We start from the raw sequence: 26156 nt of genomic DNA, 5'->3' as shown, positions 1-26156 counted from the left end.
GTCCTCTGTGCAAGGAGAGATCCTGGGGACCATTAACACAGCATTCCTGCTGGTAATGCTATGCTTATATGTTTTGTGACTTTCCCGGAATTAGACAAAATAGCACAGCTGCTAATACAAGCCATAATTCACCTAATACTATTCTGCTAGAAATCTAGCTCTGAATAGTTGGTTATTACTAGGTTAAATAAATCCATCAAGTTTTTATGCAACACAGTTATGCTTCTATGGTAGAAAACACCACAAAAGGCAGATATGAGTTATGCTGGGAATATTACAAAGTCCTTAGCTCTTTAAATCGTTTACAGTTAAAACCTTAAGTTCATTAAAAATAAGAAGAGCAAAAATCAAACAGCATTCTCTCTTAACTAATTTAACATGCGATGGAGTTTTATTTATTAATTATTCTTAGTTTTAAAACCTATATTAATGCAGCATGCCATGCCAACTTCTTAGTAACAAAAAATATTTCCTTCAACGGGTAAATGCAGCGTCACCTATCCTTAAAACAGAAGAGAGAAATAGATAAATTGATGTTCTTCACATATTAATGGGAAGTCACATAAACATTACTAGGAATTAAAGTATTCATAAGCAGAAATATATCTTGTTTTCATTTGAGCTTTACAGAGTAAACGTATTAGTTACAGCTCCTCAGAAAATCTAATGGCCATGTTTGACACAAGAGACATTCCTTACTGTTCAGCCCAGACAGAACTACAACAGGTCACAGAAAGCCAGGCACTCAACAGGGACTGGGCAACAAGGACAGCCCAGTGAACTGCAAAGCTATCAATCCTGACCTCCAGCAACAGCCACTACCCGCTCACTCAAGTACTAGGGAGTTATGTGGAACAGGGCATGAAAGGGTACTCTATATTACTTTGTAAGAACATGCAACAACAACAGAAAAAGAAGTGATTTGCAGTGCATTTTTCTTATGCATTAAAAAAATCCCGTTTGTCCCCTCATCCTCAGTCAGGAGCAGATTATTCTAGTTTTCCTCTGCATCCCCCCCCCCCCCCCCCGCCCGTGATTTCATAAGTATATAGAAATATTCAGAAATAATTGCACAGGGACCAGACATAATAGAGAAGGACAAGAAGCAACAGGCACAAAATCTCAGATGTTAGGACCAGATTCAATAGCTTTAAAATAAACATTAAACAAGGGTGGGGGGGGACCACAGTAGCTGGTTTGTCACACGATAAACGCACGGAGTGCATTTAGCTATCTGCAGTGTAGGAGGAATAAATCAAGACACTAAATGTAACTCAAACTACAAAGAGGTAATAGAAAGACAGTAATTTAAAATGTCTCAAGTATTTACTTTGCTCAGAAGTGGAGGTGTTTACAGAGTTAAAATCTTTGTTCAGACACTGTACAAACCAGGTATTTTAGTATGAATGCTTGTTTCATGGTTTGAGAGTAAGAAAACCGAGCTATGTTTTCAATAACTGCAGATTTCTATGGTTTGCAAGAGATCAGTATCAGTGCTGAGCATCACCTACTACAGTGGCTTTAAGATGAGGAAGTTCAGCAACATGCCTTTTTCACACTGAACTTCCTCCCACTGCTCAAGCAACCCTCAATCTCTTGGAAGCCAGTAAATTACTTTTGCCCTTTGTTCCTCTGCTACACCCCTCTGTCCCTCCTTGTCCCTAACTTGTTGTTTATGTGCTACACGGCCAATTGAGCCGTCACACCAAAGCAGCTCAGGCCTACTGTAATATTACACCACGCTGGTAAAATGCAAAGGCAGCCAAAAATAGACTATCTTCCATAAATAGTATAGATGAGCTAATGCCACGCTGCTTCTAAGGTAAAGCAACAAGCCGTGATTTCCCACATTCCCATATTCCCCATATTTCCCAATTTAATACAGCTGTAGGAAAGCTTCCTGTAGTTCTAGAACTAGCTGAACCAATTCACCTGCTACGTTAATGCCAATTGTCCCCCTTAAACCAGCTTACAAACTACATGTTTCAAATTCTCATGCATGTTTTTGTGATTAAATCCTTTGGCACTGGAGTAAAATGAAACTTCAGTATTTAAAAGTAGCTTTCTACTTGGAACAAGAATATCATAGATATCAAAGCATGCATAAGAAGAACATTTCTTTGTGACAAAAGTAGCGTAAAATACCTCAATGTTATTTAGATACTTCAAATAACAATTTACAAATTTGTATAGTTTAGAATTGCAAATGTTTTCTTCAAGTCTGTAGGAAAGAAACCAAGCCTTAGAAAAACCCAGTCCTGCTTGGTACAGTACTTTAGATCAGATGATTTCCAAAGGTTACTTCCAACCTAACTTATTTTAAGATTCTGACTTTATTATATATGCTTTCGGTTGTTAGGAACAAGAACTCGTGAGATGGGGGGTCCATTAAGAATGTGTGATATTTATAAATATATTTTTCTATACAGCCATAGCAAGTAATCTTGGCAAGCATCTCCTTCCCAAAGGAGTGTCTGTAGCAGGTGTCTTTCACAACTGCTACTACAGATTTCCTTAGCCTATCATTACCACCTTCTTTAATATAGGAGGGCTGCAGGAGAATATATGGAACCAACAAATGCATTAAGATACGTACTCAGTACTCGGATGACATGACAATGAAGGGATACACAGTTCATTTCTACACTTTATATTTTAATACACTAATTATCTTGAAAACAGCAACAATTTTGCTTCTAGCAAAGCCATGAAAACTCAGCACCTCTTTCCTACAAGGGATGCATCTCGTATTACAAATGCTACGGAAATGTCACTTTAAAGATATGCTGCCCCACTGCCTTTTGGAAGCAGTTGTGGCCACAGTTTCAGCTGAAGAAAACAAAACCATTTGCACATAGATCTGTAAGTTCTGTAAGCACAGATACAGTATTAAGTACTGGACCATATGCTCTGTTCAAATGCTTATGAACTTAATGGCAGCACAATGTGAGATATTTATAACCTAAGGTTATAAAATGAAATAAACTTGAGCTCAAGAATCTTTATCATTTACAGAATATAAAAGTGATTCTTCAGATAATTTCACTAAACCATACATATATAAATGGATACCAAAAACAGTAGGCATGTATGTATAACCCTCAGACTGTTATAGATTCTGGAGATACACACTGAAAATGATCCAGAGGAAGAAAAAAAAAAACCTCAGTTTGGCCACTCTCCTACTGCCACTGCCAGAGAAAGAACACTGGGTCAATTGCATGGACCACTAGACTAAGCCTGCAAGGGCACTTCTTCATCTGTGACATGATGTAGAAAAGATGAGTAAAATCCTTAATAACTGGGATGTCCTCATATCAGATTTCCCAAAATTTAATGCTTACAGCCTAATTGAATGGCTAGAACTATGAAAAAGCATCATCATCAGGCAGGAAACGTTTCTCTTGAACAAATTTAAAGTGACTTGTGTCACATATAAATGTTCTGCTATTTTTGATTTAGCAGGCAATGGTTAACAAAAACAACACAAGTAATGGGAAAATTCGTAAACCGAGTTCAACACCCTAGAAATAAGAAAAAAATCACGGAGGTTACCCAGCATTTTAATCCATGAGACTGAAAACCAAACCTAAATATATACTAAATACATAATACAGAAGACGTCTGACACAGGCTATGACATAAAAATCACACTATCATTTTACTCACAGCCTCACTTTCCCTTAAAGGTGATTTGGTGAGGAAATTTGGCTATTCTTTAATTTAATTGGCTTAGTAATAAAATGCTGCTATCCAATCCCTAGTACTACTAATCAAGAGTAAATACATATACCAAACACTGAATTCAGCATTCATTCTTACTAAAAAAAAAAAAAAAAAAAAAAGAGCTAGGTCACTATGAAAAATGTTGGCCCAAATTGCCAAATTCTAAACCAGCTCTACCCCCACTTCAGTTTGTGCAAGTGGCTCAGCAAGTATAACTAAAGGTTAGAAAAAGTTCAACACAGAGCTAGAGAGACAGCTTGGAAGACTTCAGCCCAACTGGAAAAATTCAGACAAGCTTACTAAAGCAGATAGTATTCCAAACCCTACTTCCAAACATTAATTTTACTTATTAGCACCACTAAGAAATTACAACAAAGCCAAACTATACAGAATTTGCTTCAAGTTCACTTTTAATTAACCTTGTCCTTTTCCTTCACTTTTGAGTGTTATAAAAACCAGTACTATTTATAGATAGAGTGTTCATTTCACTAATAACTGATTTGACCTTTCTGTTTAATGTCAGAGGGCTTTACTTCAAAATTAAAACCTCCAGCAACTATAGTTATCTTCAGAAACCACCAGGGCATAAGCAATATTCTTAAGTTACAGCTTGATTTCACATTTCCTTCAGAACCTTCAGTTAATAAAGAAAAAAGCCCTTACTTTTAAGTGCCATCAAAATGCATGAATAGCAGTCTGAGCTTTCTCCTTACAAAACAAGGTGTTAACCAATTAGAATGTGCACGTGTGCATGCCAACCGTGTCTGAAAGATTTTTCATTTATGTGGAGGACTAGTTGTGTCAGTGCACATCTCTAATATGTGCAACATTTAACTAGAAGTCACTTGTGGATATGATCATCTATCTGCTTGTATGTATCGGCATATAAAATAATGTAATGAAGTAGAAGTCCTTGCTGTAAATTCAATTTGAAAATAGACAATATCACTGCATTACAGCTTTTTTTAGTCCCTACACACATTTCAATTATGCACAAACCTAACTTTATACAAAAATACTATATACAGCCAGTCTTATTTCTTTACTACAAGGAAATAGCAAGCCAAACCTTACTACTGGATACATTTTGTGCCTCTATTCATAAGTTGTTCCACTCAAGTACAGCAACCTTTTATCACTTGTTATTCAGATTTGTCTGGTCAAGTTGGCATTAGCAGTATACTAGATAACATGTAATACATCTACTGCCTACCTGAAATAATTTAGCTTTTACAATACATTTAAAAAGTACAACCACCAACACTAAAGAATTTACAAATTAGTTGTTGTGGATTTGTGTTGCTAGTCACATGAAATAGTAGTTACAGGAACCACTTCCAGCCACTTCATCCTCCGAAAAATCTAAGCAAAACCAAAAGCACTTTGTGTGTTCTGAACAAGCTAATTTGTGTTTACAAATCTTTATGAAGTATGGTTATAATAAAGGAGATTTTGGATTCCTATCCAATGTGCTCTAGGTGACCCTGCTTGGCAGGGAGGCTAGACCTGATGATCTCCAGAGGTCCCTTCCAACCTTAACAAGTCTGTGTGATTCTGTGATTATTTCTGCTTTTCAATTTTCATTTTTTTTTTTTTCAAATGCAATAAATGTTTACCAGAACAGCAAATAAGGAAGACGATAAACAATTATAAACAATATAATTAAGCATTTAAATCCCTTTTCATTATTAAGAATGACTACAGAAAAAAACATATGTACAAATTTAAAAGCATCATTTAAATAGAAAAGTTCTAAATTAGTTTTATGCCAAACAGTTATGCACGTGAATATGCAGGCCACGTTGGACTATTCCTCTGGTTTTTAGCACTCACACATGAGTCTTCTGACAGAAAATTGTTTATTTTTATAATAAAACCAACAATGTTGTTTCAAGCAATGGAAAATGACCACATTCAGCATTACTTTCAGAACACATTTTCATGTTCCATGCTTCCCTACCCAACAAAATACTGAGGCAGAACCAGTTTACTTTTCATCTATTTGCAGCTGATTACCATAAAAATATCATATTATCAGTATATAATGAAAACCTTCAAAAGGAATAGCCTTTGAGATATTTCATTATAGCAATTTTAATAACTGCTAAGCAGATAGTAGAGGTGATAGGAATCTTTTAGAAGGATTAGGCAAAACAAGTTAAAATGGCTGTTTCTTTTCTCTAGATATCCTTACTTATCCTTTAATACTATTCATGATGTAAGCTATGATTAAGAAAAGCAGCAATGGCAGAAGCAGACCAATCCCAGCAGAATCAAGAGAATTACACAGCTAGTAAAATAAACAACTCTGAGCTCATCTTATGAAAGGTTCACAATACCATGTGAAGTAATCGAGATAACCAATTTGGGAATAGTAGCAATAGTTAAAAATGCAACAATTTATAGACACGTTTGTTGAGAATGAGATTTCCCATGTATCTTTTATAATACATTTTTTGACTCCATTATTTGCTGTAAACTCTCAGGTGAGCTTTGTTATCTGAGCTTTAAACATGTAGGGAATTAAAGTCTGTTTAAGGAATGAAACAGTGACCAGGTATTACTGAGTATTTATTTTGGGAAAGAGCAAAATGAAAAAGAACAATTTGACTTCAAATGAAGACAGAAGATTTGTGTATATACATACACTTCTATTTTAAAATACCTCTCAAGCTAAGTTTTAAAAGGCCAGATAGTTTGTTTACAAACATAATGAGCCTGTTTATTTTGACAGAGAATAAATACAGATCTACTACATAAAATAAGCTTTTATGATAATATTATAGTCAGAGAGGTTACCAGCTTCCATCAAAAGGCAACCCAAAATTAAAGTACAACTCAATGAGAGTCTGACATCAAGCATTAGTGTATTCAGAATCAAACAATTACAAAACAATTACAAACAGATTACAACAGAAAAAAACACCTGTGGATTGAGTGATTGGTTTTCAAGAAGAAAAAACATCTACATTTATGGGTTTAAACTAAGTGGGAATCAAAGAGAAAACACATTGTAAGTGTTCTGGGACATTAGGTTTCTAGATTCCTAAAGCAAAACAACATATGAAAATTAACCATGAAAATTAACCAGTAAAGAGACTAGCAATTAGCTTACAGCAAGCTGTTTCTGACTAATGATTTTTCCACTTTATTCTTCCCAAAATCAAATTTATGAATTTTCCTTCATTGTCTGCAAACAGTTCCAGAAATATCTGCAATTATACACACCATGTGCTAGTATTCAAGACAAGACAGGTTGCAAAAGCATTATTTCCAAAACTTTCAAATCACATAACCCAATAAGGAACAAAATATTTAATACATTAGATATTTTTTCATAGCACTCGATACATCTGTCACTATGAAAAAAGTGACAGTATGATTGAGAGCCCAAGGCAGTTTGTCTCGTACATTTAAACATTACTATTATTATTTTAAATATTTGCAGAACTATGGCCTGATTTCTTAGCAAACTTGTAACTAAGTCCATACAGATTTATTGTTTATTGGTAATACTTTTTTTACAGTAATTAAGTACTTCAACTTTGGCTTGGAAAGACAGCATTAGCCCTACCAGAACATCTGATATTTGAATATGATTATTGATAATTAAAACAAGATAACCAGTAAGGAAAGGAAAAAAGAAAAAGGAACGTAGCAAAATTATCACTAGCCTAAGAATTTCAACTGTAGAGAAAGCACTTCTGATACATCTATGAGAGTTTACATTACAACAGCTTTAAGATAGTTTAACCAGCATTCATCTAGTGACATATACTAAATTTAATCTTCACCTTGGTCCAAAGTACTTGTCTGAAAATGCTGACTGTGATACAAATCAACAATGGCAAAACATGTTTGTCTATTGTCTAGCTTGAAGTAGATGATCTGCAACAGTACTTAACTCCATAGCATATCTGTGGAGTTTTCCGTGGTCTTTATCGAGTCATTTTTACCTGTCTTGGCCCCAGTTTCCAATTTTAACACTTCCTCTCAATGTTTACATTCAGGTATTTCAACTGTGAAATCTTCAGGATGATGACCACATTGGGAATAGTGTTTACTCAATAAAACAGTACCATCTCCATCCCCGGACTAACACATCTGATACATATCTCTGAGAAAGACTGAGTTCCTATTTACTTCGAACTGAATGAATTAACACAAAGGTAAGTTACTTTTTACTCCTATTGCTCTAAGTCCAAATAGTTAAATCCTGTTCAAATACTTCTTAAGTCATGTGATATAAATCTTTCAGTTGGAGGACATGACATTCTTAAGGCAAGCCTCTTACCTAAGGAGCCTGCTTTGGACATGCTCACCTAGACTGTCCTGCTCTATAAAACACACCTGAAGTTAACCTGTTCAGACAAGCCTATGATTATTAGCTTCAATATTATGTTCTTAAGCTGTTAAAAAGAACAAGTGTGATTATGTATTACTAGACACCTAGTAACCTCATTCTAACAAGGCTTGGCACATTTTTCTCATCTTTCAGTCTATCTTAGTGCATGTACAAACATCAGCATTGACATAAGGTGCAATTCTGACCTAAATGACTGGGTTGAAAGTTCTAATCCTTGGCAATTAAGAAGTGGGTTCTGGAATAGAGCTGTACAATTCAGGTGGAAAGGAAGAAAAGCCATGTGAATGAATATAACATTTAAATACAGCCAGTGTCTCACATTTAGATATATAAAATGTTGCAATTACACATACTTATTTCCTCCTTGCTGAAGTCATTAAGACTTGGAATTCCAAATTCAACAACACCATCTCATTTTTAAATATCTACAGTTTTATTGTTGAGAAACCAAACTTTTCATGTAAATGAACAGTTAATTTAACATTTTTCACCCAAATTTATATTTTACTTTTCACTGAAGTATAAGAGATGAAACTCTAATGAACTGTTGAATAAAAATTCAACCATAACACTGAAATGCACACAGATATACCTATTAAAGGACAGAAATACTCACTATTTTTATCTGAAGTTCAGTAATAATTTCACTGTTTTTAATTTCTAAGAGGTAGAACATTTCTCAACAGGCATAAAATTTTTTGTGCTAATGTAGCAGGGCACATCACACTAGCAATTTGCATCACTTCCTAGAGTCAAGGTATATGAAGTGTGACTATGAGGTAAAAATCAGTACTGCAGTAACTTCCTATACAGCTTTGAAAACATGCAATATGTAATATTTAAAACAATTACTTTTTGAGAATGTATGCGCATAGGTGCAAGTCTGGTGAAGCCAGACTCTTCTCACTGGTACCCAGTGACAGAGTAAGAGACAACATGCACAAACTGAAATAGAAACTCTTCTTAAACAAAAGAAAAAGCTTTTTTTTTTTCCAGCATGAGGGTGGTCAAGTGCTAGGAAACATTGCCCAGGGAGGCTGCAGAGTCTCCATCCTCAGAGAGGTTCAAAACATGACTGGACATGACCCCAGGCACTGTCCTAACTCCACTTTGAGCAGGAAGGTTGTACCAGACAGTTTCCAGACACCCCTTCCAACCTCTGCCGTTCTGTGAACTCTAAATTCCTCCCCAGAGCAACACGTACATAATACACATGGAGAAGACGCTTGAAAATTGGGTATTTATTTTCTCCTTATCCACAAAGAACAAACAGACCCCTTTGTAAAAATTTTATACTGCACATTTTTACATGGATTATATAAGATCGCTAGCCTAACTCAAATTTACTTACTGAATTAAAAATTGTAAGAATCTACATGATGCTTTATTTTAAGACAGCAGCAACATTACTATCTGAAACAACCTAGTTTAATTCTCACCAAGAAAGATTAGTATTATCTTTGTTCTTGTTACTGGATTTGTAAAATCCTTACACAGTTAGCCTTTCATGAAGCATTGTCAGGGATTAAAAACATCTTTATGAACATGTTCTCATATGAAGAAATCATAACAATTCAACTTCATTTCACCCAGAGCAGAGCAGCATGCCAATTAAAAGCTCTGTTTTGAGGGTTTATGTCTTGGCAGGTTGAAAACAGATTAGACAAGAAACTAGCAAAAAAAATTCTCAGCTCAGAGAGGATTTTTGGTTTTTCTTTTTCCCCTTTTCTCTCTCTCTTTTTTAAAATGTCAAGCACACTTTAAATCTCCTAAGCTGTTTATAATAATGGAGTTGCCAAAAATAGCCTAGCTAAAAAACACTGAATTGGCTGCATCTGTTACAGAACACAAAGAGCCCAAAAACATGGAAGAACATTAGAAAAAGGCCTTAAAAAAAAAGATGGGGCATTCTGGAGGTTTTTATTTTTAAACAAAACCAGTGCATCTATTTTAGGTACAACTGTATCTTCATATTCATGAATAGTGGTACTGCCAACGAGTAAATACTCTGATTTTTTTCAGAGAACACCACAGCAGCAGCAAATGTCTTAATAACATTAAGACGTTTGGACAACAGGATTTCAGCATGCAGACTATACCCCTGCATCCTTGCCAATACCTCCCTCCTAATTACTATGATTTTAATCTGCACAAGGACCTATGCTTAATGAGTTTTGTCCCAACTCAGGAATGGTAGTGCAGGTTAATACTGTCATAAACATCTCATTTTCACTAGTTCTACCTCAACCAACCAATAGATTCCACTGACTCCACTGAAAAATAATATAACATCAATGATGCTCCTGGGCTGCCCCAGCTGTGCAAAGCAGGAACAGAGCTCATGAAACAGGAGAGACATTTAGCTGTCCTACAAAGTCTATCCAGACTGTACAGAGTGGGACACAGGACCAGTTAGGTATGTACTACAGCAATATCAGTACCTATTTCAGCAGTGTTTGGCAGAGGGCATTTACAAACACAGTATTACCAATACTGTGTAGGCAGTTAGGCAGTTTTTTTTTGTTCTGCTTTTATTTAAAACAAACCATCAAAAAACCCACAGCTGACTCGTTTTATGACTACTTCTCTGAGTCACTTGCCAAACCCTGTACAACCTAACACAAATTAAAGGAGACACTGTGAGTACACCAAACAGGTATTTTTTGGAAGAGGCACCATAAGTCTCAAGGTGCAATTTCATGCAGAAAAGGCAGACTACAGGCAGACTACAACTGCTGCTACTAAAAAGAGGAGTGAGTCAAGTTCTCTCTGTGCTTATACTGGCTCTGGCAACCCTGAAACTTCATGCTGACCTGGATCAGTTTAATAACACAAGTGAAAATGAATCATGCTCCATGCACCCTCCCCAGTACATTTCTTGAGCAGTCGCTATAGTGGATGAGAGAGAACTGCCATAAATGCACGGACAAGACCAGACGATTGGTGGCTTTTCATTTTGGCAGCAGGCAGTCCTGGAATAAAATGTCAGTCACAAAGTATCAAATATCACTGGTACGGTATTATTTCTCTGCAACATATGCATTGCTCACTGTTGGTCTAGTTTTCACAGGGATCACACAAAACAATTTCCAATTCCCATTTTACTAGCAAAAAGTTATTCTCAAGAAAATAATTCTATGGCGATATTTTTTTCCAGCTTTCTTCTCAGAATGAATTATTTTCCTTGAAGTTTTCTTTAGGCTGCTCTAACATAAGACAGATTCCAGCCTGAGGAGTTATATCTGTGCTCTTACAAGTAAATAAAAGTAAACATCTTTGAGTGGGGATGTTCACAGAAGCTTCTACTCACATTTTCAGATATGAATATAGATGTGAATCTATAAAAGCTCCCAGCACTCCCCCCACAAAGACACTGATTACTATTTTTTATTTTGCAGAGAAATCTCCATATATCACCAGCACTAACAGGAACTCTCTGGCCATTTTGTAGACCAACTTAGCTGTCACAGAAAACTTTGAACAATTTTAGCAAGAGTGCTCAAACTGTGATTGATCTACATAAACAACTTAGAGTTCCTACCTTCACCTACCTGTGAGCTTTTATGTCAATATATTCATGTTAAAAAGTTACCTGGATTGGCCATCTACTCTGCTCATGCCATTTAACCAAAACTCTAAAGGGTGTATCAAGCTAAGTGCCTTAGAATTGGTTATTACATTACACTAATTATAATAAGCAACCATATACTTGATTTTCCAGTCGGAATTTCCACTTGACAGCTTCATGCAGCAATGTGCCAGAAATGAGTATTAGTTTGACTATGTGCTAAAGCAATTAACTTAATCCATAGAAATGAAAAGCATATTAATTAAGTTTATGTGCTCTTTCCTCTCTCGTTCCCACACGACTAAGAAGGAAAAAGAAGTAACCTTTCTTTCCAAAACTACCATATATGAATTGATGTATAAAGCATATCTATCAGAAGAGAAAACATTTCAAAATCCATTTAGTGTTTTAAGAAAATAAATGAAGTTTAGCAGGATGTTTAAATATGCTTTGAGATACAAACCACGTATGGAAGCGATGAATAGATCCACTGTACTTGAAGGCTAAACTGCATTGCATGTTTCACCAAAACAGATAAAAATGACAAAACAAAATCACCAGCAACAAAACAAGAATACAGTTTATCAACCTTAAGAAAAATCTTCTTCAGTATTGTTTGTGAATACTGAACTATAAATAGCTTTTACGATTGCTCATATAGTAATAGAGTAAGTCTCACATGCAATTTTCTCAGTGATAGAATAAACTATAACAAAATGGAAGGAAATCATATTGAAGTCTTTAAGAAACAAAATAAGTCCAGTGTTGAAAATACTCTTCTGAACAAACTATAGAACTATTTCAGACTGCAGATGAAGAAAATGCAGCAAAGCACCTAATTCAGTTGCAAACCGAACACTAGAATACAGCATCACTAAGAATAGGAAACAATGCTTGATTGCAAACAATTATTCAGACCAAAATAAAAGTGTGATTAAAAAAAATATTGCCAGAATGAATAAAAAGCATTATTCAAAGTGCAGATATTGATTAAAAATCAAAAGTAGCAAGGTCATAATCACCAAAGATAGCATTCTAGATCCAACTCTTTAAAACTGTCCGTGACATTGACCGAAATATTAGAAGAAAATATACAATACACAATATTTTATTCATGAATAATTTTAGGAATGTATTTAATACTTTTATGACTTACCAGCTGTGAAGTCATTATTTAAATCTATAAATGCATGAGAGTGCGGTATATACATTCTACTTTGAGTATCTAATGCAGCATGCAATGATAAGTTTCTGCAATGCAAGAAGAAAAAACAATACATTTCATCAGTGCTCATGGACTGTTAAGCATAACAATATACCTTTAAAAATTAAAATAAATCACGTTCTCCTAATGTTAAGTGAAAATTACTACTTAGCTTACGATACACTAAATGACTACAGTAACTGTTTGAAAGGTTTTGCAAAGGATGAATCATAGAATCTAACCAAAGCCCATCCTCTATTAGGTTTCTAAAATAGCTTTATTTGTACAGAAAAGCATCACTATGCACAAAGTTTAGAGCCTTCACTTCCACTATAAATTCTGAAATACTGCTCCCTTCCCACAAGTAGTTTTACTATCAGTACTTTCGAAATCTACTTTCAGATCAATTAAGATGAACAAAACCAGACATAATCACATGCTGTTAAAGCAGCTCATGCCCGCTACATGTAAAGGGACTTGATTTTCAGTCGTTTAGTAAAAATCAGAACAAGAATTAAGCTATCACATTAGGATAGACCATAGGCTATGTCATTTCCCAAGCAGGTGATTAAATATATATGTAATTTAACATAAATAACAAACAAATCAAGCAACCCCCCTAACCCTCAAAGAAAACCCCAGAGAAAACAAAACGCCATACACTGCTGGTTTCTGTTTTAAAAATGACTGAACTTCCAGCAAACCTCCCTATTAGCACCATATTTGAATATAAAAAAAAAGAAAAAATTTCAAAGGCGTAGTGGTTGAATCAAATACATTACTTTCAGGAGCTTTAGCTAATACACTCAGAAAAATCTCTATATGCAATACACATCAGCAGGGCAGTTATATTACTGCTTTCTAGAATGACTTAGTTTACTGCAGTGACATGATTAACTTAGTCCTCTTTATTGCAATCATATCACATAAAACTGTAGCCAACTCAGACAACTCTTAATGACTGCAAAGTGGCCCTAGCTACTCCTTAACACAAAAGATGCAATACAGAGAATATCACTTGCATGTACTTATTTTGCAACTCAAAGTTGTCTGCCTTTTGCAGCAGTTCTTTTTATGAAAACTAATAAGCCGAACAAATACCTTCCTTACTAAAAAGCTCAACACCTTTACATACTGTCATAGAATGTTTAAAGATACACATGGAATGCAGACTTGTGTATGCACAGTTCCAGTCTCATGTCTCTTTCATAAGAACAGAAGCAGATGACTGAATAAATTATCGAAATTGACGCTAATAAATATTTAGCTTACCCGCCTATAAATATCTGTGGCTTACTTGAATCGCTTGTGACACCAAAGATGTCAGGAATCAAGTCACCATTAAAGCTGAAAATGAAAAACAGTTTCAGTATTACCTTACTCATTACAGAAGACAAAACTGGTTGCTCTTAACTTATCCTGTATTTGGTTAGCATTTTCCCCCAAGCAATGATGAATTTTCATCTGTGTAGTCTTATCCAAGTTTTGCCTCTTGTCTGAGCTGCTGATAGTAGTATGCTTCTTCGAAAATTTATAACTCTGCCACTCACTTGATTTTGCAGCTGTATAAGTCACTTTTTGTCACTTAACGTGAATAATAATTCTAGTTATTTTGCTTAAAGATTTTTTCAGATTTAAGATGCAAAACGGATCAAAAACTTCTTACTCAAGTCTCTTATCTCCTCCACCCTTCTAAAATAGATATTCTCCAATTTCCAGAAATGTACCTAGTTTTTGTCTGCGTATATCCTGCATGGCAGAGGCTTAGTGAAGACAGAATTCCACCATCACTGGAAGATGAGGTCTCAGCAGCATAATCAAATAGAATCACAGCTTATTTGACATTGGAAATAGGGCTTGAATATATACTGAAAACATAATATACACTGCTTACAAGAAGTAACAGCTTTATACAAAGAGAGCCTAAATTTGCTCCTTCCCTTGACATATCTGCTCCCATCCCTCCCTGCAATACTACGCACATATTTTACAGTCATTTTAATGAAGGGATATTTTCACTTTGATAAGCCAGTAAGGTGACTTGTTACCTTCAAAATTCACAAAAAATAAATGGCTCTTTTTCTGCATAAAACACCAAGTAATGAAATTAAAAAAAAAAAAAACACTAAAGCTTATTTTATTTACTATTGCCAGGCTGATATATGAGATTTGTAAAGATGGATGATATGTTTCAATGTCTTTTGTTAGACCAGTTGACATTAAACAAGCCATCCTTTTCTTAAAATGAACACATTTGAAATTTTAGTGTTCAAATATACGTATCCAGTTGCTGTTAGTCACTGTTATAAAACATTTTTTCTAAAAAGATAAGCTATACTTACTCCATTACTAGAGGCTCATCATGAAAGGTCTTATTTAGCATAGTTTTATGGTTAAGATCTGAAAACAGAAAATAGCCATTTGATTACCTTACCAACATGTTATGACAGTAACATATTTAGCAAGTACAATCCTTCTATTAATGTAATGATAAAAATAAATAAAAAAAAATCAGCCATCACCGAGCATACACAACTAAATGGTTTCCTGAGATTATGCATAAACGTAAGCTTTTAATTTTGGATAGGAAAGGCAAGTAATAGTTAAAATGCTGAAGCTAGTTTCTCCTCTCTCTCCACTAAAAACCTCCAACAAATTATTCTAAAGAAATCATAATGAAACGTATTTTTATGTGTGACTGCTATCCAATACACATACGAAATGTGAAATAGTTGGAACGAAGACACTCAAAATTTAACATTGCACACAAGATCTCTGTTTAATGTTTCGTCACGATAAAATATATTCCTAACAATATACTCTGTGTGTTTGAAATAAGGATTAAAGGTAGACTGCCTAAATTGGAAATGACAATTTTAAGTCCTAATCAGGTTATCACCTCACAGACTTCAGTTTTACTTGTAATCCAAACCCCTTGCCACATCATACCAGTTCCTTCATCTCTGTACTTTTTGTCTTCATTCCAGTCCCATATTTTATAGGATATTACCCTGCTCTTGCTTTGTCATACTTCTATTACCCAAGTAGGCACCACATCCTTTCCAGTAGCCTTGCTACATACCAACCATTTCCTGAATTTTTAACCTCTGACTCCTTTCTGAGATCCGCTTTTGTCTCTCCCAATATTTGTTTATTCAGAAGCAAGACAGCATAATTTCATCTAAGTCCTTCATATTCTTCCCAATACTACAGCTACCTCCTGTTCTCTCAATGCTTGATCCAATGCACTTTCCTGGTTTGCTTGTTTCATCTCTGAATAAAGCCAGAAGCAATGGGATCTAAGGCTATCACTTGCCTCATCTATAACTACTTTATAATACAGTTGTCTGCAATATTGATAATTTTCAATAGGTTTTGTGGACTTGAGATTATCTTATGTTGCTTTTTGGTTCTTCTTCAAACTCTAAACCTTTCCCAAAATGCTTTCCCAGCAAAGTCAACAGAAAACACTAGAGACTTCGAGAGGTCGTATCACCCATGACTCTACCCTAAGATACAATCAGAACACTTCTAGACACCTAGAACACCGATGAAAGATGATTGTCTAAGGCTCTTGAAAACTTTCAGTGACAGAGAATCTACAACTTCTTTTCCCAAGCCTATTTCAGTATCTCTGTCTTTAAAGAATTTCATTTAATAGGAATACGAGCGTGATATTACAGTTAATAAGTTTGTGTGTGACATTTTGAAAATTTATGCTGTGAACTTCATATCAGGCTCTTAGCACTATCTAAATTCAAATTAGGCAGTCTTTTGGGATAATCTTGGTGAAGCTCACATGCATAATGGGGAAGCCATGAGAAGTAGCTCTTCAGTTAGTAGGTTACTGTCAATCTGTAATACTGTTTAGTATTGCCTGTTGAATGATATATAAACAAAAGTCTTAGTTTTATTCTCTTACATTAATTATTGAATAGAGGTTAACAGCAAAATAATGTATAGGTATGAAGCTGAATAGCTGCTAATCATTATTTTAGTTGTAAAAACAATCTCCACACTGTAACATAACTTAGAACTTTCAGAAAATCCTTGGAATTATTAAGAAGTCTAACAGTCTTATTAGTAAGCAGCCTCAGCAACTCACCTAATGTTTGGTTATGGCCCCAGAAAATAAACAATGAAAGTTCATCTCTGCCATGACTTTGTGTCCGGGTAGTCAGGAGGACATCCATTTGTGAGTCACCATCATAATCTCCAGGAACTACACTGGTTATGACAACACCTAGAGATCTAGAAGTAAAAACAAACAAAAGAGGTCCCACATGCATATAATTATACATGTGCATGAAAACTGAATTTAAGTACAAAGAAAACCAAAGGACATAAGTTTCCCAAGGGGGTGGTAAGTCACACCTTAACTACATAAATAACAAAATCCACAAATTCTGTCATATGAACCACACACATACACAAAAAAAAAGGCAAAACAAAAGTGTATCAGAAATGACTCTGGAAGCTTCTTGGTCAAAGAACTTGAGCTCTAAGGGCAAGTTGAACCACACTGCCAATCAGACCACAGCACAGACAGTTCTAGTCCCATTCCCACTGACTGTAAAGATATCCTTTCAAGAAGAACGAGCACTTAAATTGTTTCATCATTCAATATCAATACTTACTTCATCGGTAACTTAACACGGGGCTTAAAGTAAGGTTCCTTTTGGTCAGCCAAAAAGATAATCAACTCATTCCCTGCAAAAGCAAGTAAGACAACGAATAACCCCTCATGGTTAAGGATCATAGATGCTTTATATATAAAAACAACACTAAGTGTTGTGTTGCAAATGGTCATTCCTCATAGCAGCAAAAATACTTCCTCCTCATTAGAACAAACACTTCCTCCTCATTAGAAAGGAAGCAACAGGAACACTTCTTCAGTACAACAGTATAAATCTAACTATATCATTAACATAATCCATTAGCATCAAAGGGATGCGAATCCATTAGCATCACAGGGATGCTAATATCAAGACTATTCTTGGGGGCTTAGTGTTAAACTTCTCTTTGCTATCGCTGCCACATGGCTTGAAATAGAACTTCCCATACTAGATTAGTAAATGTTACATGTGAAAAAGTAATAGGCATCAGTTCTACACAAACATTTAAATCATAAAAGCTGACGTAAAGAACTCTTAAAATACTGTCTCTGACATAGCAGGATCTGATGCTGCTCTTCCAAGCCTGCTGACAGAAGAACCTTAAAAGAAACTCACAGGAGTAACCTGGTTCCACACAGCACTTCCTCATTTAGAGGCAATGATATAAGCCACTGTCATTCAGTTACTACAGTATAATCTAAATACAAGCCCATATTTCCTGTTGCACAAAGAATTGTATTGGGGGAAGAAAAAAATTCTTAAACTACAATTTTTTTTTCAGTCAGAAAAAAAATCATAATTCATATAAACTTCTGCAAGTAAAATCATACTTCACAGCTGAAGAAATACAATTTTTTTTTTAATTTTTTATTTTTTTTTTTTACTAATCCTTTATGATGTTTTTCTGCATTCTCCAAGAAACTCACCTGGAGCATCCCTAACCATAAGATATAGGTTGCCTAAGGGAAAATAATTCTACAGTTCCAAACTTAAGCTACCATAGCGTACTTCAAGGGCTTTGCTCTGTGGCAAATTTCACAGCTGTGAAATATCAGAATAGAAGCTTTTTGGGTATGAAAAAGGAAAATAACTGCCATAAACGTATTTGCAAAGGAGAATATGCCAACAGATGAGTAAATGAAAACAAACCCTTTCCAAATGGATAGAGGCAACTAGTGCAGTTCCATCTGGCAAGCTAACGCAGCCAGGGTTGCATTGTACCTTCACAGATGATTGGAAAAGCTGGCACGCTGTAAGCTGAAGAAGCTTGCTGGCTGGTTAAAGCTTTTGATAATAAAGATGTAGGTTGACTGCTAAAACTTACAATTCTGATTTCACACTATAGTTTTTTACCTGCCTTTTTATCATCTAGGTGGTAAAGTAATGATGTTGATGAAGCAGATTGATCCTTACACATAGCAGGCTCCAAGTTAATTATGTTTCTCTGAATTGAGATTTTATGGCCTCTAAAGATGGATTTATGCAAATTTTGGCTCAGAGCTCATCAGCAGTCAAAACAAACAGAGTACTGGAAATTATCTGATGAGCAGAAAACTGAAAGCAGTATGGCACTACATCAATCCTCAGTGTAAATATCTAAAAGCTGTCTACAGTTGTCATCCTCTCATTTCAAAAACAGCACAGAAGAAAGGGAAAAAAAAGTACGGAGAAGTGTGAGGAAAAGGGCACAGTTTCCATACAAACAACAACTCAGTAGCTTAAAAATTCTGTGGTCAGGATACCACAGAAGTTTCCAAAACTCCCCAGTGAAAAGCAAAAGATGAATTACTCACTGCCCTGTACTATTGGAAGAGGCATCAAATACGAGTAGAAAGCAGTGGATTCAACAGGCAAGAAGTATGAGTTTCTCCACTTGTCATACTTTTATGAAGTGATACAACCCATGTCTGATGTCCACAGACGGTGCTGACCTCTAGTTTGCTCCCACTGGGGTCCTCTCCCCAACCTGAGCCTCAGCAGAGACCCCCAGCAGCTGACAAGCCAACAGCCTTGTGCACGGCTACTTTCCTTTGGACTTAACAACATCCAAAGCAGGCTAACATCTAATTTATCCTCCGTACAACCATGAAGTGTTCTTCATCTCTACTTCCCAACAAATTGTGGAAGCAGAAGAAGAAGGTCTGGAGGAGCAAAACCCTCCGCTCAGCCAGATGATGCTTTTACCTATCTCAGACCACAAAGCCAACTATAAAGGTAAATACCTCTTCTCCTAAATAAAGCCCTGCTCCAGTGCAAACCGCAAATCTGTTTCTCCATGTCGGGAACACCTCGGGAGCAACACAAACGCCAATTTCAGCCCCGAAAGCAGCTCTGCTAGTCAATACCATCACCTCCAGCAGCACCACCGAGCGGCCGAGGCAAGGGCCGACCGCTGCCCTTTCCGACACGGGCACCGGGCCGGGCTGCTGCGACCCCTGCCCCAGCACCCGCCCCCCGGCTCCGAGCCCCGCGCCGGCCCCGGCCACCCCCGGGCACCCCCTGCCCACACCAGCGCCGCGCTCACCGCCGCGCAGCACGAACAGGTCGGTCTGCTTGTCCGAATTGAAGTCGCCGAACGCCGCCAGGGTGCCGTGGGCCTCGGCACCGAAGAGCTGCGCCGTGACATTCTGCAGCGCCGCGCCGGGCCCCACCAGGACCGCCAGCAACACCAGGGCCGGGCCCAGCCACGGCACACAGCGGCCGCCCCCCATGGCGCAGCGGCTCTGCCCGCCGCCCGCAGCGCTTTACGGCAACACCGGGGAGGGCCCGGCGCCGCCGCCACTCCATCGCGACGGTTTCGCGACAGCGGCCCGGGCACCTTTACGGCCGCCGCGGGTAACGGGGCGCCGGGCCGTGGGGAGCGGAGCGCAACGCGGCGGGATGGCGGCGGCCGCGGCGGCGGCGGCCCACATGGCCGATGTCAGCTGGAAGATGCTGGAGCTGCGGGCTCGCTCGAAGCGCTCAGGTCTGACCTCTCGGCTCGGTCCCGGAGCCGCCCCGCGGCTCCCCGCTCTCTGCCCTTCCCCTCGCCTCGCCTCACCTCACCTCACCTCGCCTCACCTCGCCTCACCCGGCGCTGCCCCGCACGGCCGGGCACCGGGCGGCCCCGGGGGCTGCGGGGTTGGGTGAAGGGAGCTGCTGCTGCTGCTGCCGTAGCATCGCTCTTGGGCAGGTGGAGCGCTTTAAAGCACGGGAGTGCCAGCTGCTGCTGCCTGGTTTTCTATGGAAAAGCATTTATTTATTTGAACGTGAGAGCTTCAGGTACTGAAGTCAGTCTGCAGGGCAGCGAGGTTCTGGCCTCAAGTGCAAGGGTGAAGTTTAGGGAGTTGTCTTGAATGTCCAAAGCTCAAAGACCCCTGTTCTCTTTTCTCTTTTAAATTAAGTACAGTAGTAGTAGGACTTTACTTGCTAATGTTCTGGTGGAAACAGTTTTCCAAGTGGTCCCTGTGCTGTTTCTGTATTTGGCATACATGCTTGCACAACTCATGATTTGATTTGTGCTGCTGTCGTAGTGACAGGTCAGACTGAAGAAGGTGGCCTTCCTGAGGGCCCTCCAAGAAAGTGCAGTGGTTACCGAGTGCTCTGATTGGTGAGACTTTAAGAATTCTACTTATGTATAGTATTAATGTGCACAATACCATTATTAAGACTGTCCACTAAATGAATTCCTATTTTCTGGCTAATTATGATTACACGGTACTGTTATCTGAAATTGATTAGCGAACGTAGCCATAGAGCTCTACAAAATACAGTCTGGATCCTGCGCGTTTGGAGTGTGCGAGTCCCGAGTCACACAGCAGTGTGCTAACTTTGCGGTTCCCGTCCGAGCTGGGCTCTGTCACTGCAGAAGGCATTCAGGTGGTTTTGAATGCTTGACTTTCTTTTATCTGCTGCCGCCTTCTACTTATTTATTAAATATCTAAGAAAGTTTTCTCTGATAGTGACAGATTGTTATCGTAGTTCAATTCCTCTTTTTCCTACTTAGGGATCTTGTCACTTATATAGAATCCAAAGAAATTTGTTTATTGGAGAAATAAAGCTTGTTTTAGTTGAAATGCTTTTCTGATAAATGAGTTGGTGTAAAAATTAATTTTTCTTTGTGATCTTTTAGGTAACAATCTTATCTAAAAATGAAAATCATGTTCTTGTTTCTCAAATTCCCTACTACATCTTTATAACTATTTTGAAGTTTGTGTAATTTCAGAGCTCTTACTCTTCCTTTCTGGCGTTGTCAGAAGGAGCCATGGTTGTTAGCGTCATTGAAATTGGCTGAAACTCCCCCATGCTGTTCTGAATTGGATGAGGGCTATGCTGACAGTCCCAGCTCACAAACAGTACTGTTTCTTTTTTTTTAATACCTTGCTTAGAGTAAGATCTAATAAACATGGAGCCTTTATATTTAGTAAACATGGAATATAGACTCGCATGAAATGCATGAATGATTCATGTTTTACAGCCAACAGCAAGGTATCATTTAAGACCCTATCCTGTAGGAGGTAGTGCATATCTTGATGATTATGTGTATTAAAATATGTTATGTTGTTGCCAGTAAGAGCAAGTTTTCTTGAGAGCTTTTTCTTTCCCTTCCTTGAACAATAAAATACTGTTTCAATTGTTGCTACTGTGATAATTAACAGTTAGGAACAGGTTACAAATATGTTCAGCAGTTGGCCAGTCTACAACCTCTGAAATCTCAGCTACTTTAAAGAGCCTGAGTTGCTTTAAAGATTTGGAATGACTTGTCATCATAACTACAAGCAATATTTTCTTATTTTACCTTCCAAACTGGCAGATGTTCCACTTCAAATAATAGCTATTCAGTACCATAAGCTGTGGATATGACTGTGCAAAGCATCCTAATGTAAATTCCACATTGGATAAAAGCAACACTATGCATAAGCAGAATTCTAGCTGTCAGTGCTTACTATTGCTTAACACTTTTTTTTTTTAATGTGTTAAACACGTATTTTTTATGTAATCCTGAAATAGATCACACAGATATTATTCAGCACCTTTAGACTTTAGTAGCAATTTTTGTATCAAGTAAACATAACTTACTGTGTAAAGTCCAAAAGATGGTCTTAGTGTAGATTATACCATTTTACTTAGTTAAGCGTTACTGAAGTAAAGGCAAACTAAAACTGATTTTTAGAGTAGAAGAGGGAAAACATAAAATATAACAACATGGTACTACCCTGTGTGCTGTGCACTCTGTCATTTTAATAACTCCACTAACATTGCTTTCACTTAATTTAATGCTGGTTGCCTTTAACATTTACTAAATGGTTTTGAAAATTGCTGTAGCTTAGCCTGAGACGTTTGTGATTAGCTGCACCAATTTGAAATGGCCAATTTGGATGATGACAGAACCTCATCTGCGCATGCTTTTTTAAAATTTGGTAAGTGTGCAGTTTCGTGCTTTTGTTTGTGGCTATTGAATCCAACAAAAACAATAATTGTTTTTTGTTTCACGCAGTGTTTTGTGTTAGTAGCTCTTCTGAATTGTGCAGTATAACTTAAAAATTCAAGTGAAAATTTATGGAAATTGGAATCTACTTGAATTGAAGTCTACTCTTCCTATTTTGTTTGGATTTTCTTTTTTGCGTTTGTGTTCTTGCAAATGTCTGTCAGTATAACAATCTCATAACTGAAGTGTGTTTCTAAGCTAATGGTTATGTGAAAAGTGTACAAGGAATGGTGCTTTAGATTTAATTTCTTACGAGAAAAACAACATGACTGGTTTAGAGACAAGGACCTGCAAGTCAGTCATTGTTCTAAAGCCTGACTTCGGGAAGTTAAGTGGAAGCAAAATAAAGCCTCATGAGGCAGCTTCTCCGTAGCTACAACAGGAGCTTGTATATATGAAGTTATCAAGACCATTACATTTTTAGCTTAATAGATTTTGGAAAGAGTTTGACAGGAACAAATGTGTCTGTATGTGTAGCAGCTGATCTGGGAAGAACCTCTACAGGCCTCTTGTTCACTCTGCGGTGAAACATGCTAGCAGCACAAGTGATAGTGAGAGTTACCAGATAAGAGGATTTCAGCTGTCTTTTGCTGCAGCTGAGTCACTTGAACTCTGCCTGTGGCATTTCTGTTTTGCCTCTTCCAACACCAAAAGGCTCGTGGACTGTTGACATTGTAATAAATAAATAAAAATTACTTTTTTTCTGATTATCATATTGCTACTTGACATTTCTGGTTCTAGTTATGACACAAAATAAATGTTTTTAGTAGTTTTAAGAGGTATTGTCGTAAGTTGGCAGGCTGAAAAATGACAGTGATTGCCTTGAAAACCCTGATTGTTGTTCTGCCTTGCTTGTAGCATTTACAAGGCTTGTGTGGCAGACTTTGGCATTTTTGTTATGTGAAGCTCTTGTGTACTGGCATGGCAGTTAGGGTTTTCTTTTTCTTTTTGGTCTTTGATAACTTTTGGAGTTGTTAGTTACTGTAAATTCTGAAATCAGTAATTTCCATTTTTTATAATGGACTAAAAAAGGGAAATAGATAAAAGACTTTTTTTTTCTTTTTTTCCATTCTAAAATATTTTGAATTCTGCACAGTCCAGCACATTATTTTTCTTGATAAGTAATAACTGAAAAGTGTTGTCGCCTTAAAACTATTTAAATAAAACCATTACAAGATTTTACTCTTTTGTACCTCTGCTGTTACTGTTCCTCAGTCTGGGTAACACTTTGTCCCTTGCATTTACTCCTAGTGTTTGTTCAGGTGGAGAAATACCTTAAAATTGGTTTCTATTTTCTTTTATTTTTTGCCCACTTGGGTTTTCTTGTGGTGTTATCACTGAATCATGTATCGGTTCAGTTTGGAAGGAAAGTTTGGAGCTCAGCTAGTCCAGCTTTTTGCTCAAAGCAGGGTCAGCTGCAAGATGATAGTTTCCTCCTGTACACAGTGATTACAAAAAACCAAAACCCACCACCACCACAGGTGGTACATGCTAAGTTCATGGGATAACAGCATTCAAATGTTTAAATATATGAGAAATGAATCTTCCTTCTAGTGAAAAATAAACCTATTTCTTGTTTCTGAAAGTTATTTTGTTATTATCACCTTGCTCAAGTCTATGAGTTTGGGCTTTAAAGTAGGCAACTTAATGGCACAGAACTGTTAAACTGTGTTATATCTATTATATCTAACATTTCTCTTCAGTACTCACTGAGTCTCAGCTCAGGAGAGATTGCGGGAGTCTGGAGGGAAATGAAATGTCATGTCGGCAGGATATGATTTGTTCATATGGTATAATTATTCTTAAAATTTGCTGCATGAAGAAATAAAATCCTCTTTCGTCCCAATGACTGTAATGTGAAGATGTTATTCCCTGTACTAATATTGGGCAATGATATACTTGTGATCTGAGATCCAGAACTTGCTCGTGTCTCAAGTGTTGTATTACAAAACTAGTGTTGTGTTTAAGGGCTGCAGTCAGTTTTGATTCTCGTGCTATGCATCAAATCTAGAAAGAAACCTGGTATTTTGAGGCTTTTTTGTCAGCTGTGTGCTGATATTAGTTATGCACGGGTACATTTGCTTTTGGCATATTAAATGTTTGGAATAAAATTCTTGTCATGTTACTTCCATTTGCTTGTGATTAAACTTTAGGGGTTTGCTTGTTTAAGTACTTTGTAGAAGTTGAATAATCAATCCATCTTAAATAGGTAAACCTTTCTCCATAGTCTAGGTGCAGAATTCCATTCTGATGTCGTTCTGGATGTTACTGCGATGTGGGGATGCTAAAAGCTTCTCGAGATATGAATTTGGGAAGAGGGTTTTAAAATATTGGCCATAGATTTTCAATCTAAATATCTAGGCAGTTTGTAGTTCTTCCTGAAGAGCAATTAATACTATTCTTGAATATAACTAGAGTAACAACAAAGTGGATGGGCCAGTACTCTTAACGTCAGGATGACATAAGTATTTTCAGCCTCCGCAGGTTGTATATGCAGTTACTCACACTGCTAACAGTGTATCTTGGAGAACTTCCCTTAATTTCCTTCAGTATTGTACTCTGCTTAGAAGAGATGAATAAATTGTTAATTTTTCCTGAAATTATTGTACCTTTGAGTTTAATCTGCTCATTAATGTATTTGTATAGTTCCAGTGTCTTAGCTCAGTCTTAAATATCTTGTCCAAATATTATGGTAGTTCTGCATTAGTAATTGATGCTGCTTTTATCAGTTATTTTGCTGTTTCAGATCTCTTCCTGTTCTCTAATTTCATTTCCTTGAAAGGAAATGGCTGTCCTTTTCAGTAATTCTTCAACCTGAAGAATGATGAAATCATATCAATGTGGAACTTTAAAGAGCCACATCTGAAGTGAAGGGGGATTTATTTTCTCATTTTCCGTCCAAAATATGGATATAGTGTATTTAGTTAGTGAAATATCTGAAGGAAAAATAGGGATTTAATTAGAGTTGGGTCAAGGACTTTGACTGTTAACAGACTAAATTAAACACCTGAATGTAGGAAGTGACATTGATTTCCTATTTTTAGGGTTTTTTTTGAAGTAGTTATTGACTCGCAGTGGTCCACTTCTGATTTGAGAAAATAATGGGCATGCTTCGTTCTTTGTGGGAAGAAAATCTAAACTACTATGTACCCTATTTAAATTTTGTATATGTTTGTACATCAGTATACAGCTTAAAAATACTAAATCAG

At 36.9% G+C, this 26156-nt stretch overlaps 2 protein-coding genes across 7 annotated transcripts in view; one reads left to right on the top strand and one right to left on the bottom strand.

The window, feature by feature from the left end:
* Positions 1–20244, bottom strand: part of ITFG1 (integrin alpha FG-GAP repeat containing 1) — a 73317-nt gene extending 53073 nt beyond the window's left edge. Inside the window, exons 1-6 of the mRNA XM_013186856.3 lie at positions 20005–20244; positions 17502–17574; positions 16970–17115; positions 15207–15264; positions 14137–14211; positions 12817–12911 (exon numbers count right to left, since the gene is read on the bottom strand). Of these exons, the coding sequence (XP_013042310.3) occupies positions 12817–12911; positions 14137–14211; positions 15207–15264; positions 16970–17115; positions 17502–17574; positions 20005–20191 (634 nt within the window). The 5' untranslated portion in view covers positions 20192–20244. The remainder of the gene's footprint in view (positions 1–12816; positions 12912–14136; positions 14212–15206; positions 15265–16969; positions 17116–17501; positions 17575–20004) is intronic.
* Positions 20245–20290: 46 nt separating this feature from the next.
* PHKB (phosphorylase kinase regulatory subunit beta) overlaps positions 20291–26156 on the top strand; it is a 74415-nt gene continuing 68549 nt past the window's right edge. For 2 of the 6 annotated variants that reach the window (XM_048073393.2, XM_048073391.2), the window contains exons 1-2: positions 20306–20445; positions 22785–22879. In XM_048073393.2, coding sequence (XP_047929350.1) covers positions 22825–22879 — 55 coding nt within the window. In that variant the 5' untranslated portion in view covers positions 20306–20445; positions 22785–22824. Of the gene's footprint in view, positions 20446–22784; positions 22880–26156 lie in introns of all 6 variants that reach the window. The other 4 variants (XM_048073394.2, XM_048073392.2, XM_048073395.2 and 1 more) reach the window with 3 other exon arrangements.

This window comes from Anser cygnoides, chromosome 12, assembly GCF_040182565.1.
Source record: "Anser cygnoides isolate HZ-2024a breed goose chromosome 12, Taihu_goose_T2T_genome, whole genome shotgun sequence".
NCBI lineage: Eukaryota > Metazoa > Chordata > Aves > Anseriformes > Anatidae > Anser > Anser cygnoides.
Note: the sequence above shows the minus strand (reverse complement) of the source record. Positions and strands in the feature narration are given on the sequence as shown.